Raw genomic sequence first — 13,829 nt, 5'->3', positions numbered from 1 at the left:
AAAACAGTTCACAAAAAGAAAATATGTATTCTACTAATTTATTGGAAAGGATTAAGTAATTATGAATACCACTGAACTAAAAAAATTACCTTCTATATTTTTGGACGGCTTATAAGCATGATTTTTGACAATCATCTTAATCAGATTCATGCATTGGACAATGAAACGTTCAAAAACAACTCCTTCGCCAGCCTCAGTGAAAACATAGCTTACAGAAAATTCCAATGATCTCTGAATTAGAGACGTGAATGAAAATGGATGTTGGTCCAAGAAGTCTAAAAGCTAAAAGTTGAAAATATATATGTGTACATGAGAATACCACTCCAAAAATGTTAAGATTAATGTAATAATAATAAGAGGTCAAAGTAATACAGGTAACTTTCAGAATAACAAATAGTTTATTTTAAAATACACCAGATATATTTGGCATTTAAAGTTTAACAGCATATTAACATTTAACAGAATTATTACACACACAAAAAATCCAATTTTCATTTAAAACATTCTGCAGCTTATACAAAGATTCACCCATTTTGGATCAAGGATGGTTTCCCATGAATTCTTTTTCCAGACAATGAAGAAAACAATGTAATAGCCTAAATATTCTTTGTTGGGTGGCATATATAACTTTTTAAATCAGGTATTATGTAGATTGCTGAATCTGCAGTTTCTCTTCCTTAAGTGGTTTGGATGGTAAGAAAAAGTAATTCTGAAGAATTCTGGAGAAGCCCACATTGAAGGCTTGGACCAGAATTTATGAAATCCAGATATTGCAGATCTTAAGTCTATCAGTACTGTTTACACTTAGCCTCTCTTTCTGGCCTCTAGGCAAATATCAGCATTCACACAACTATGAGAGACAAGGAAGCAAGAATACAGACTTTAATAAGATATCTCTAATATTAGTTTTGGGGTAAATACAGAATATGGGAACCTGCAAGGAAATTGAACTTCATTTATAATGAATTCATTAGACTCTCTTAATTCTAATATCTCTCCAATTATTTTCTCTTCACTGAACCTATGTTATACTTATTTATGCAAACCACATTTTGTAAGACAGCAATTCTCCTAATACTAATTATTATTAATAAAATAGCATAATTGTTACATTAAAATTGCTAAAAATCTTAATAATTTATTTAGATAAAAATTTCAAAAGATTGGTAGCTATAGAAACTTACCACTTTAGTGAAAAGGATTATAGTCTTCTCTAGCCGATCCCTACAGGCATTATCTGTTTCAATGTTTTTACCTGATAAATAAAATTAATTTATAAATACAAAAATATCAGTCATGCTTAGACAGACCTATGAATTTAATTCAAATGAACCAATATTTGTTAAAAGCTACTGCCAAAAATTCACATTGATTTAATATAGCAAAACCCATAATTTAGGAATGAAGAAGCAGTAGAAAGATCTGCTTAGGACTCCAGAGGACCCTGGATGAGATGGATTATCTGAACCTCTTGCAGTGAGGTTTCAAGCCAGATATGGGACAGAAACAGCACATTTGGATGACATGGTCGCACTTTTGGATAAGATAACCAATTTGAAGTGTTGCTTATCAACTTTAAAGTCCTTCATGCCATGGGATCAGGTTATCTGAGGAATTGTCTCACCCCAATCACATTGTCTCGGCCTAGCAGGTCAATCACAGAGGGTATATTGAGGAATCATTTCAGTTAAAGAGTTTTGACTGGAGGGATGAAGGAAGAAAGCCTTCTCTGCCATTGCCCGCATGGTCTAGAACATCATATCCTCAGAGATAAGGCAGAACCCCTCCTTCCAGCCTTGCAAAAGTGTGTTAAGACTTGACATTGCCAATTGGAATTGGGGTTGAAGTGTGGTAGGCAACCATGGGGATGGTCAGTGACATGAGGCTTCCTCTGTCTTGAACTACTTTTAATTTTAACTTTGTTCTTAACTGTTTTAACTCTGCTCTTATTAATGCTTTTACATTACTTTTTATGTTTTATTATAAAGTGCCCAGAATCACTGAAGAGAGATGAGCAATATGGAAATGTGATAAATACATAAATAAAATAAATAAATGATCTGCATTATTTAAGACTCAAGTGAACTTGCCAGGAGTGAATTTTCAATTAAATGCAAGATTTAGAGCTGCCATTCCTCAGATTATAATGGAAGGCAAGATACTATAAATACAACAAGAACATAAAATCCACTTATCTTTAACAAAAAAATCCAAGATTTATTTTAATATATATTAGGATCATATCTGAATTATTGTGTCTTTTTACAACATGAAAACAAACTGTTTAGTTAAACTGTCTGTTTATATAACAACTGTTTTCAATAATAAAGTATTACTAAAAACTCAAATCTCGGACATCAACAGGACTGATCCCTAATATGCATGGACAGCATTGTATCCCGAAGTCTTAAAATACTTACTGCATTCCAAAAATTGTTTTAATCGTACAAATACTGCATGAAGAAATCCCTTGAGGAGTTAAAAACAAAAAGATGCAAATTGGGTTACATTTGCTTAAAGAATAATTATATTTGTTGCACTAAAGCATTCAAAACAAGTAAGGGAACAAGAACAAGGTAACTTGAGCAAAGAAAATATAAATAATTCTTAAAATTATCAGCTAGATATTGATTCTAATCATTTTTCTCCAACATAACACTTCCAAATATCTAGAATGCTACTGGTTCCAATTTAGATATACTAATAACGCAATATTGTTTATAGCTAATCAAACAAACTAGTAAGTAAATCCAAATTTTGGAGTAAAGTGCAGAAGCCCTTCCTAGACAATGGAAAAAGAGTCATGTTAATCTATGGCAGCGGTTCTCAAATAGTGGGGCGCGCCCCCCTGGGGGGGCGCGAGGCTCCGTAAAGGGGGGCGCGAAGGCTCCCTTTCCATCTGGGTGCAACGGCGGCGGCGTGGGCGAGGCATAATATATCCCGGCTTGAAGTGGCAGCGCTGGGGACTGCTCAGAGACTCATCAGAGCCGCGGGCTGGATCTGTGCAAGAAGCCTGCTCGGGCGGGGGTGGGAGGGAGGGAGGGAAGCATGGCTGTCCCAGGCTTCCCTCCCTCCCCCCCCCAGCCCAAGCAGACTTTTTGCACAGCTCCAGCCCGCGGCTCTGATGAGTCTCTGAGCAGTCCCCAGCGCTGCCACTTCAAGCCGGGATATATTCTGCCATGCCCTCGGCGGCGTCTTTATGCAGGTAGCTCGCCTCCCCGCCAGCAGCTCCACCGCCAACATTCCGTCTGGAAGCGGAAGCGCAACAGCCGCTGTTGGGGAAGGGACAAAGGGGCGGCGGTCGCCCGATCTTGCCACCCCCACCCCTTCGCCCCTGGTAACGGCGACTGTTGTGCTGCTGCTTCCAGCTGGGATGCTGGAGGAGCTGCTGGCAGGGAGGGAGGGAAGAAAGGGAGGAGGGAGTAAGGATAGACAAGCAAGAGGGAAAGAGGAAAGAAGGCAAGCAGGCAGGAAGGAGGCAGAAGGAAGGAGGGAAGAATGGAACTGGAAGGGAGGCAGGGAAGGAGGGAGGGAGAAAGGAAGGATAGGAGGATAGGGAAAGAGGAAAGAAGGCAGGCAGGCAGGGGGAAAGAGGAAGGAGGGAACTGGAAGGGAGGGTGGAAGGAAGGATAGACAAGTAAGAGGGAAAGAGGAAAGAAAGCATGTGACTACGGTGGGAGTCGAGGAAAGACCGGTGTGCTATGTTATGCAGAGGTGTACTTATAACAATTTTATAGACAAATTAGACTATTTACAGTCACGCGGGGGGGGGGGGCGCGAAATGTTTTCTTCTTCCTAGGGGGGGCATGACAGAAAATAATTGAGAAGCACTGATCTATGGTAACAATGAATCAAGAGTCTGGTAAAACGTTTTCCAACGCATCTTCTTAAAAGCATACGCCTTTATGAGCTGCAGTTCATTTGATCAGTAGCAGAGTGACTTTCATTTTATATGCAATACATCTGATGAAATGAGTATGGCTCAGGAGTTTGTCTTTTTAATAAATGTATTAGTTGGAAAAGGTGCTCCTACTGCCCTTTTTTAGAGTTTTTCAAAATCCCTTCATGAATTTGTTTTCAAACTAATATTTTTAATGTCACATGGGAAGAAAATTATTAACTACACAAAGAATATAGTTCTTTTCCCTGTCTACTTGTGCAGCACAATTCCTAGCACAGTGTTCAAATGTCAAAGGCACAACTCCTGAAGGATCTTTTCCTTTTCTTCTAACAAGACAGAATTTGAATTCTACCATATTGTTATACAAGAAGCCATTGGAGGAGGGGGGAAGGGGAGAGAAATCCTTCCAGATTTAACCACTCGTGCAGCAAGAAAATACAAGAAGGTCTTTAATAATATGAGTTTGGTGTTATCATTATGCCCAGACACAACTTTAGACACCTAAGAATAGTATTTTACCCTTTTTTGAATAGCTATTCTATTTACAAAAAATAAATACTTACCATCACCTCTATGTTTTTATGAGGCTCCACAAACCCATGAACTGTCAACTTGCGAAGCACTGAAAAATTAAAACAGTGTTATTCCGTACATCACAAAAGTTATTCATTGATCTTGTTTTATTTTTTAATATACTTGATTGAATTTCTACAAGAATTAAAATATAAAAAGCAACAGCAAAACATAACTTAAATGGAAAAAATTAGAAATGAAAAGGTCATAAAAATAAGGAAAAAGGAAAAAATAAGAAAAGGATAACTTTTAATTTTCTTCGATATACTTACAAATATAAAATGCATTAGCCTTTTGATCTAAAATTCAATAGTACACAATATTTCTATAATAATAAATAATTATAATCATCAAAACCCAATTATTGGCTTGTAATGAAGCATTCTTTATAACTAAGGAAAGGAAACAAGCTAGAATTCCCACTCACACATCAACTTCAGATTTCCCTCTTAGAGAAATTTAGCAAAACACATTGCTTATTCACATTAGGAAAGCTTTTAGAAGGATAACTTTAATGTCTAAATATGATCATCATGTAATAAACAAAACTCTGTCACAACTTTAATTTTTCAAAATAAAATATCTTCAAAGCTTTTAACATTTGTCAGGACAATTTTAGTATTCTAATTTATATATAAAGAATTTTAATAATTCAGAAAGTTTTTAATATTATTACAAGAAAGTATAGAATTCTTTCACAACTTTATCCTTGTCTGACAACTCAATAGGCTATTCAAAGCACTCGAAAAAAATGTTGTTATTATCATTTAAATTTCTACAGATAGTCCTCAATTTATAAATTCTTATAAATTTATAAATTTATAAATTATATAAATATAATATATATTCTGCAGCGATCAGCAGAAGAGAAGCCTGAGGACGAGCCTCGTAGGCTAGCCGAAAGGCCCTGAGCTGCTGAGGCAGCGAAGCCTGAGAGAAGCGAAGCCTCGTAAGGCTGTTGTTTTAAATCCGAAGGAGCCTGATTGAGTTTAAATTGAGAGGGAAGGCCAATTGAAGAATTTAAGAGAAGTTTTTTGAATAGAAATAGAATTTTAGCAAGGAGAGATAGGGAGACACAGCTAATTAAAGGATCGACTGAGTCTATTTCTGGGGAAGAACCTCGTGGGCGTGTCTTTAATACTTGTAGACCCAGTCCTATTGGATCCTGACGGAGTCATATCCCATGCCTGGATAATGTCTCCACCTACTGGGAGAATTTCCATTGTGAAGCAAAGTGGTTGCAAAGCAAGAGAACATGTGACTGCATCGCTTAGTGACCATAATTACAGTACTCTCCATTGCCACAATTAACTGAGAATCACGGGTCATTGTCTACCCACCAATTCAAGCCATTCTCTCCCAGCCCAAGGGACTGCCTTGGCCACTTATCTCCCCCACTCCACCATCTCTGACCTTCGCAATATACTTCCACCTCGAGCCCTGTCAGGATCAAATTCCAGACTGTGGACAGAGTTAGCCTACAATGCTACATTCTAACCACTGTACCACCAGGGCTCTATTTTGAATTAATTTTGATGATGAAAGGATAATTTAAGAAAAATGGAAGATACCTTAAAAAAAATTAACCTGAAAGATTGATCAATTCTTTAAACTCTCCTACCCAAGATAACATGTCCTATGCTAAAGATGAAAACCTGAGACTGTATTTCACAATACTATATTTTAAATACAATATTTTTGTCAATTACCTTTCAATGATAAGAGAGTTCTTTCTAATGAATTACTCATAGTTGTTTCATCTCTAACACAAATCTGTTGAAGGAATGTATCTGTATGATGATTCCACAAGGAACAGGTAAAACTATAAATTCCAGAAGCTAACTGCAGAAATATAATTAAAAAAGACTTCGTAGTTAAAATAAATATAGATGCAATAGATTTTAGTAAGTTAAATATAATCTAGCTGTTACAAACTTAGAAAACATAATTTAGCAACCTTGTTGTCATACACAAGCATATTTACCCAGAGCAAGTCCTACTTAGTAAACTGTTCATTTCTTAAATAAGTGCAATGATGAGTGTAATTTTATTAATGAGTAAAGTTAAATTGGATACAATCAAGCATCAAAACAGCAACATGAGCTCTTACACAAAGCCTGAATGCAGGGATTGATTTTTTTTCATATTGCACTTCTCACAATTGATCTGAATCTCTCTGCCACATCATAGTATCTTTTCCTCAGCATCCAAAAATATTTGCCAAGTTAAAACAAATTAGAATGGGGCGTTGGTTCTTACCTGATACGCCCCTTCTCCGGTGGAGGTGGAGACAGCGGTCATGCATAGGTTAACTCAGTAACCAATAGAACTGAGTCTACCAAAGTGATGTTATCGCCTCTGTGGAGCATGCTCCCACTTTTCGTGATGAAGGAGATAAGTAGACTGCTGTGCTGTGAACAATCGCTCTCCGTTTGGTGACTACACAACATGCTCCCAGATCCTCCCTGCGAGGTAGGCCAGAACCCTAAGGGTGGGGATGACCGCTGTCTCCACCTGCCCTGAGAAAGGGCATATCAGGTAAGAACCAACGCCCCATTCTCCCAAGTTGGTGGAGACAGCGGTCATGCATGGGACGTACCAAAGCTGGCGTGTCCCTGGGAGGGCACGAGACTGGCCTAGGAGCTGGAAGAAGGAAGAATGTGTTGAAGGATGCGCCGTCCAAAGGTAGCATCTGCCAATGCATATCGATCCACCTTGTAATGTCTAATGAATGAATTAGGGGTAGACCAAGTAGCTGCCCTGCAGATTTCTTCCACTGAGGCCTGCCATGCTCACGTCGCTGACGTGGCCGCGCTTCGGGTGGAGTGAGCCGTAATGTTAGGCGGAGGAGTGAGATGATGCGTGATGTAGGCTTGGGCAATGGCCGACCTAATCCACTGGCCAATCATGGAAGGGGAAGCTTTCAGCCCTTTGTTGGTAGGATGGAAAGATACAAAGAGGGCTTCGGTACGTCTGAAGGCCACCGTCATGGCTATGTAGATCTTAAGAGCCCGCCTAACGTCCAGCTTGTGCCATTTGCGCTCCAGCCTGTGAGATGGGGCAGGGCAGAAGTTTGGGAGAGTGATATCTAGGGAGTGATGGAATGCTGAATTGACCTTCGGGACAAATGTGGGATCGATGTGGAGAATGCCTGGAGAATAGGAGCGGCGACGGCGGGGATGGGGAGAAATATCTTCCTGGTAGAGGGGATCCTCATCAGGGGTAATGCTCCTGCCACAATCTGAATCATCCCCACTGTCATCCAAGGCCTCTGTGCCCCTGGCCTCCTCAGGCTGCAGAATTGAGGCAGAAGGAGAGAAGTCCTCCTCCAAGTCAGATGATAGATCAGGAGCGGGGCTAGAGTGGGTAGGCCTTTGGGCCTGGAAAAGGCGAGGCTCAGTGTGCTTGGTCTTGGATCTGGCCTTCTTAGCTGGGGCCTGAGGGGCCCTATCATCCTTCCGGGGGGGGGGGGGTTCCTCAATGCCATCTTGGTCAGGCCTTGGATCCCTGGGAGGGGGCTGGATGGCATTCCCTGGGGCAGGCCTGCGCTTGTGGCCCTTAGAAGCAGGAGGCTCGGTGGCAGGGGCAGGAGTCACAGGGACTGGAAGCAGCTGAGAGCCAGGATTAGGAGAGGAGGCCATAGCCAGTACTCACAATTGGTGTCCAAAATGGCCACTGAACACTTTCGTGCCCAAACAAAATGGCCGCTGAGGCTGCAAAGCCTATGGGCTGGCGACACGAGGTAGCCGAGGCCGCGCTGATAGCGTGGACAGGTAGGCCCTGCGACAAGGCTGTGGGGCCAAGGGCGAAGCTGCGGAGGACAGCTGGGGCCTGAATGCCGATTGAGGTGAAGCGGCGGCAGAAACGGAGCCTCCCAGCGTCGAAACAGCTCCACACGGCTTTTCGGGCTCCCTGCGGAAATCAGAGGCTTCTGGCGGCGGCAGCAGCAATCAGCGCAGTAGAAAGGGGATCAGAGGCTGAGAATACCTCTTCTAGCTCCTTCCGAAGGCGCAGCTGCCCGGAGAGCCTTAGTAGCCCGAAGGCAAAGCAAGGCAGGCCTCGCCAAAGCGAGGCAATCCTCTCCAGCCCGAGGCTGTTGAGAGTGCTGAGAACTTCAGCAGGAGCCCAATGGAGACGAACAATTTAGAAGTATTTTGTAGAGAAGTCCAATTAAGTTCAAATTCGAATTAAAATGATCTATTATTTAAGTTTTGTAGAGGAGAAGCGATTAGCACAGCCAGTTCTGATCAAACTGAGTCTAGAAAAGCGGGAGCATGCTTCACAGAGACGATGACATCACTTTGGTAGACTCAGTTCTATTGGTTACTGACTGAGTTAACCCATGCATGACCGCTGTCTCCACCAACTTGGGAGAAAGATGAAATGCCAGTTAATATAAAATACCAAAACCAAGAAACTAGATTTGTCAATCCCCTCAAAAAGGAAGATTCTTAAACCAACCTAAAATCTCAACCTCAAAAATCATTATTTACTGGGATTGTCTACAGTTTGGGTTTACTGGTATCTCTGGAACATATCATCGTGATCTCTAAATGCCACCTTTAGATGAGATAGGCAGCACATAAAGCTAATAACTAACAAACTAAAATAAAAATGAAGTTATCCTCAGAATGACAGATTTTGTCAATGTGCCTCATCAGTTTTTAAAAATATTTTAAATTTGAAGATTTCAGCACTAGGTTTGATCTGTCTTGAAGAACGAAAAAATAAGCAGAAATGTGTAAAATGTTTTTAATATGAATTATTTTTAGCTTGAAATTACACTCTTCAATTTTGAAGCAAAGCTGCTCTGATCTCACAAAAAACATTTCCAGATTAAAATGGCTAAATGGAATTAGAAACAGAACCAGTTCAAGGTAAAAACTAACTCCAAGGGGCCAAATCATCTTATTCCAGAGAGGGGCATTTTGAACTCAAAATTATTCAACTCTTGAATTACAGTATGTTCACCTTTAGGAATTAAATAATATATCCAATAAAGCAAAGTTTCATACTTACATCATAGAAAAGTTTTCTATCTGCAGCAAGCCGTTTAGATGCTAAAGTCTTTGTAACATGATAGAAGGTAAGTAAAGCTCTATGTTGGCGAAGATCATCTTGAATTTTAACAGATTCTACAAGGGTAGGAATAAGTTCTGGCCACTGTCTAGGACAATCCAGCCTAGCAACTTTTGCAATCAGTACAGAAATTTGTGTGGCAATCTGCAAAGGTAGTCAAACAAAATACTCAACATTAAGCTACCAGGCTTACTGAGCTGTAATCAAAACAGAATCACATCTATTGAAAATTCAGCAACATTGTGTTATACATTGCAGAAAAAAAAACAGGATTAAGGCTGTAAAATCTAAACAAAACAGTTAACACAAATAGACTCGGAAAGAAAATAGTGTAGTAGGGAACAATCTCATTCATTTTTCCAAGTCAGTCTATACAAAATACTATTTTCTTTCTCATGTTTCTCCCCATAATAGTGAATTAATTTTCCATGACTATTGAGCACAGCTGCAAGCGCATTTGGAATTATTCTATTTTTCTAAAATATTTTTGTAAATCCATAAGCCTTAGGGGCTTTCCCATATCATCTATTCTCTTATATGCAAATGGCACTATTTTGACTGTAGATTAACATCCCGGGGTGGGGGGATGGCATATAAAATGCACACTATGTGATTAAAATATTTTCTAATGTTTACTTTGGCAGCGAAATTTATGATCTTCATATCAAAAATAAGACACAACTAGAAAATGTATATGTAGTGAAAGATAGAGAAGGATAGTGTACATTTCTGTGAAAAGTGTATATGGCACAGAAATTCTACTTTTTATGAAGTACTATTAATTTTGATGAAATTAACTTTGATGAAAGAAAACGTTACAATATTTTAATGAACACTGATTTTTTGATTGTGTGTGTGTGAGAGAGAGGGGGGGGGTTGTCTCCAAATAATTATAGGACTGGTATGGTTGGTGGTACAGGAGTGACAAATCTCAGAATTGGAAAGTTTCAAGATTAATTTTCAGATTTTTCAAATTATAACTTTTTTGGACTAAATCCCTGAAAAGTTCCTTCTAGTCAATGCTGATATTATTACTGGGCTGGATGGGCCAATTAAATCATGAAACATAAAGCAATTTCCTAGCCCATTTTTTTTCCAAATAAAGTCCTACTATGAGTATTTTTTTAAAAATCAATATACTATAAATACACAAAACAAAGTGGAAGCACACTTTCATTCTAGGCATTTTTTAGTACTAACAATAATTTTTAAGGTGTCACAAGATTGTGACAAGCAGTTATTTTGAGATTGAAATGGTTACACTCAAACTTTCTTGCATATTTCATAGCATCTTCTCAGAACAGCTAATTCCAAAATGGCCAAGTAATTCTGAGTAGGGCTCAGTACACCCCTATCTACTGTTATCATCGTTTTGGAAAAAAACATAAAGAAAAAAATCTAAAGAAGAGATCAATCTGAATTGTTCATAATTATTAAAAATAGTTCATGCTTTACAAAGGAAAATTCAAGACAAAACCAAGAAATTAATTAAATAAATAAATCTGAAATAATCGACTGTCCTTTATAATAAAGTATTTATGGTCACAAATGAAGGAAAATGGTCACTTTACCAATGTCATACTTTTGTTACAAAAGTGCATACACAACTACCATTATTAGAAATAATACATAAAATAATGCATAATACTTGTAAAAGAAATGTACATTGTGACTTGACTTTAGTTTAGTTTACATGTAAGATTGAACCCATTTATTTTTTAAATATTTTTCACAAAAATAGTTTCAGAAATGCATCAATACATCCATTTTTCATATAATCACTAACCTGATTTACTGGTTCATTGAAATTAGCAATAAGTCCTGCACGCAGAGTAGATTTCTCTTCTTCTGACAGAGCACTATTTATTGGAAAATTAAAGCCTATATTAGAAATGACCATGCAAACTTTATAGAGAGGTTTCTATGATCAGCAAGAATAATACAATACAATTTACAGTAATGCATTTTGAACTATAAACATAATCCTCAAATTACAATCCTTATTCAGTGACTGTTCAAAATTGTGATGTGCTGAACTAGGGTGTGTGTGTGCTTGCAACAACTTTCTTTATATAACATATTTATGTAAAGAGTGTGTAGGAGGATATTAGGACCCAAACATATAAATTCAAAAGAGAAATATATTGATTTAATCAATCTTTGCTCATTAGGATCCAAATAAGTGCAAAGAATAGTGGCTGAAAAAATGTTAAATTTTAACAATACTCTTGTACAGGAAATCTGATTAAAAGTTCCAGATCTAGATTCAAAATGATTTGGTCCTTCTTAGTGAAATACTTGTATGTTTTGTTTTGTTAACAGTTTCAAATAATTTGAAAACAAGATAACAGGCATCTCTTAGTTATCTATGTTATCAAAAACAGATTTCCTTTCTAGCTTATATTTCTCAGAATTTCACACAACTGCTATATTTGTGAAAAAAATTCAGACTTGCCACTTTTTAGGCTATGAGAACATTTGTTCAACTGACAAAATGTGTAACAAGATAAAAATAGTGAAAAAGATGGAATTAATATTACAAATATAAACAGGAACAATGTTTTCTAATGTGTTTTAAACATAAATGAAGTGAATATAAAAAAAGATTAAGTAATTTTATAAAATTCATGTGTTGCAACACTGACATCTATAGGATAACAGAAATTAGGTTCAATGGCAGTCTTATTATTTAATTATTTTCCTTATTACTAAATGATTTGAAAATTTTGATATTGTCTGTGAAATTCATTAAAATTTGAAATAAATTAATTAAAATATTACTAATTAGAATCAAAATAAAATAAATTAAAAAGAAAAAAGTTAACATTTACAGTAATTATCTTACAAAAGAGGCTGATAATTTTTTACTATATTATTATTTTTTAATTTAACTTGTATATAAAAGGGTTTAAGAGTAGCAAATGAGAGCTTTAAGCTTTCAGGGGAAGAAAAAAGTGATAAAGCAGATGAGAACAGACAATATATATCTGAAATATAGACGAACTGGGCAAAAATACAAGAAAAGGAGCAAGTTAATTTGTAACTTTTTGCAATGAGGAGCTGAAATACATTTATATTCATCAGTTATTTAGTCTGCTGTTTGCTGGATGCAGGGATCAGGGGTGTGGCAAAATAAGCCCAAACATTTATCCCTTTCTGTTTATACGTATGGAGACAATTAATACAGAAAATAATTACTATCATATTATAATAACCTTGAACATTTAAGAAAGAACCTCAGAGCTTGGAGCTCAATGGGTCTTCTGATCTTTTTTCTCATTGAAAAAAAGAAGACTGCAAGTCCAACTACTAATTGCAGGATCCAATCTGAGTCGGTCACTGGGACAAGAGGTTTGCTCTTCCAAGCTTTCAGACTCATACTAGAGCCCATCCTCAGGGAATTTCTTAATCTACGAGATGTGTGCATTCGGCTGTCCTCACACCCTGAAGATTGAGAATTTGGGCTACAGCATGAGTTTGAAAGCTTGGAAGAACAAACCTCTGGTCTTGGTTACCTACTCAGATTGGATCCTGCAACTTTACCCTAGGACACATATATTTGCCTTCATTCATGAACTACCGAGTACACAAATTATGCTGAAGGTAGAAATCATGGTTATCTGGGTAATGGATTGCTGGCATTGCTTGCTTCAAGTCAGGAAAATATTTTTAAAAGTACAACTGCAGAGATGACATAGAAGATTAGAAAGCTATTTCTTACTGCATTGCCATTCGTCTCCAATAGCGGTCAATTCCATTTTTGAAGTATAGAACAGCCAACCACCTCACATTTATATCCAAACTGTGGTTAGTGAATATGTTCTGTAACAAAGAGTTTAATATAACAGTATTACAATTTATACAGTGTGTCTTAGGTATTATACGAAGTTGCAAGAATCTATATTCCCAAATTTTGTGGTAATAGATGATGTACACAAAGAATTGTACAATTGAGAAAATGCTATAATTGTTGGTCTAATAAGATACATAGCATAGGCTTAAAATTCACATTACTGAGTAATGTTCTGATTTTGATTCCCAAGAAAATGTTGACATACGAAAGGCAGAAACATCTGTCTGTAAATCTTAAGAGCAGTGATGGCGAACCTATGGCACGCGGAGCCATTTGTCAGGGCACGAGAGGCGCTGCCCTGTCAGCTGGCCAGCGGGTATGGCGCGCTGGCCAGCTGATTTCACCCTTTTTTAAAGCCATTTTTTACCCTCCCCAGGCTCCAGAGGCTTTATAGGGGCCTGGGGAGGGCGAAAAGAGCCTCCG

At 37.8% G+C, this 13,829-nt stretch overlaps 1 protein-coding gene across 3 annotated transcripts in view; it reads right to left on the bottom strand.

Moving 5' to 3' along the window:
- Positions 1–13,829, bottom strand: part of IPO11 (importin 11) — an 83,811-nt gene that overhangs the window by 61,515 nt on the left and 8,467 nt on the right. For all 3 annotated transcript variants that reach the window (XM_081944134.1, XM_081944133.1, XM_081944135.1), the window contains exons 3-10: positions 13,275–13,375; positions 11,340–11,412; positions 9,494–9,697; positions 6,184–6,316; positions 4,465–4,523; positions 2,421–2,469; positions 1,185–1,255; positions 90–282 (exon numbers count right to left, since the gene is read on the bottom strand). In XM_081944134.1, the coding sequence (XP_081800260.1) occupies positions 90–282; positions 1,185–1,255; positions 2,421–2,469; positions 4,465–4,523; positions 6,184–6,316; positions 9,494–9,697; positions 11,340–11,412; positions 13,275–13,375 (883 nt within the window). The remainder of the gene's footprint in view (positions 1–89; positions 283–1,184; positions 1,256–2,420; positions 2,470–4,464; positions 4,524–6,183; positions 6,317–9,493; positions 9,698–11,339; positions 11,413–13,274; positions 13,376–13,829) is intronic.

The sequence above is a fragment of the Natrix helvetica genome (genome assembly GCF_964273705.1).
Source record: "Natrix helvetica genome assembly, chromosome: 2".
Classification (NCBI taxonomy): domain Eukaryota; kingdom Metazoa; phylum Chordata; class Lepidosauria; order Squamata; family Natricidae; genus Natrix; species Natrix helvetica.
This window is presented reverse-complemented; position numbering and strand designations above follow the sequence as displayed.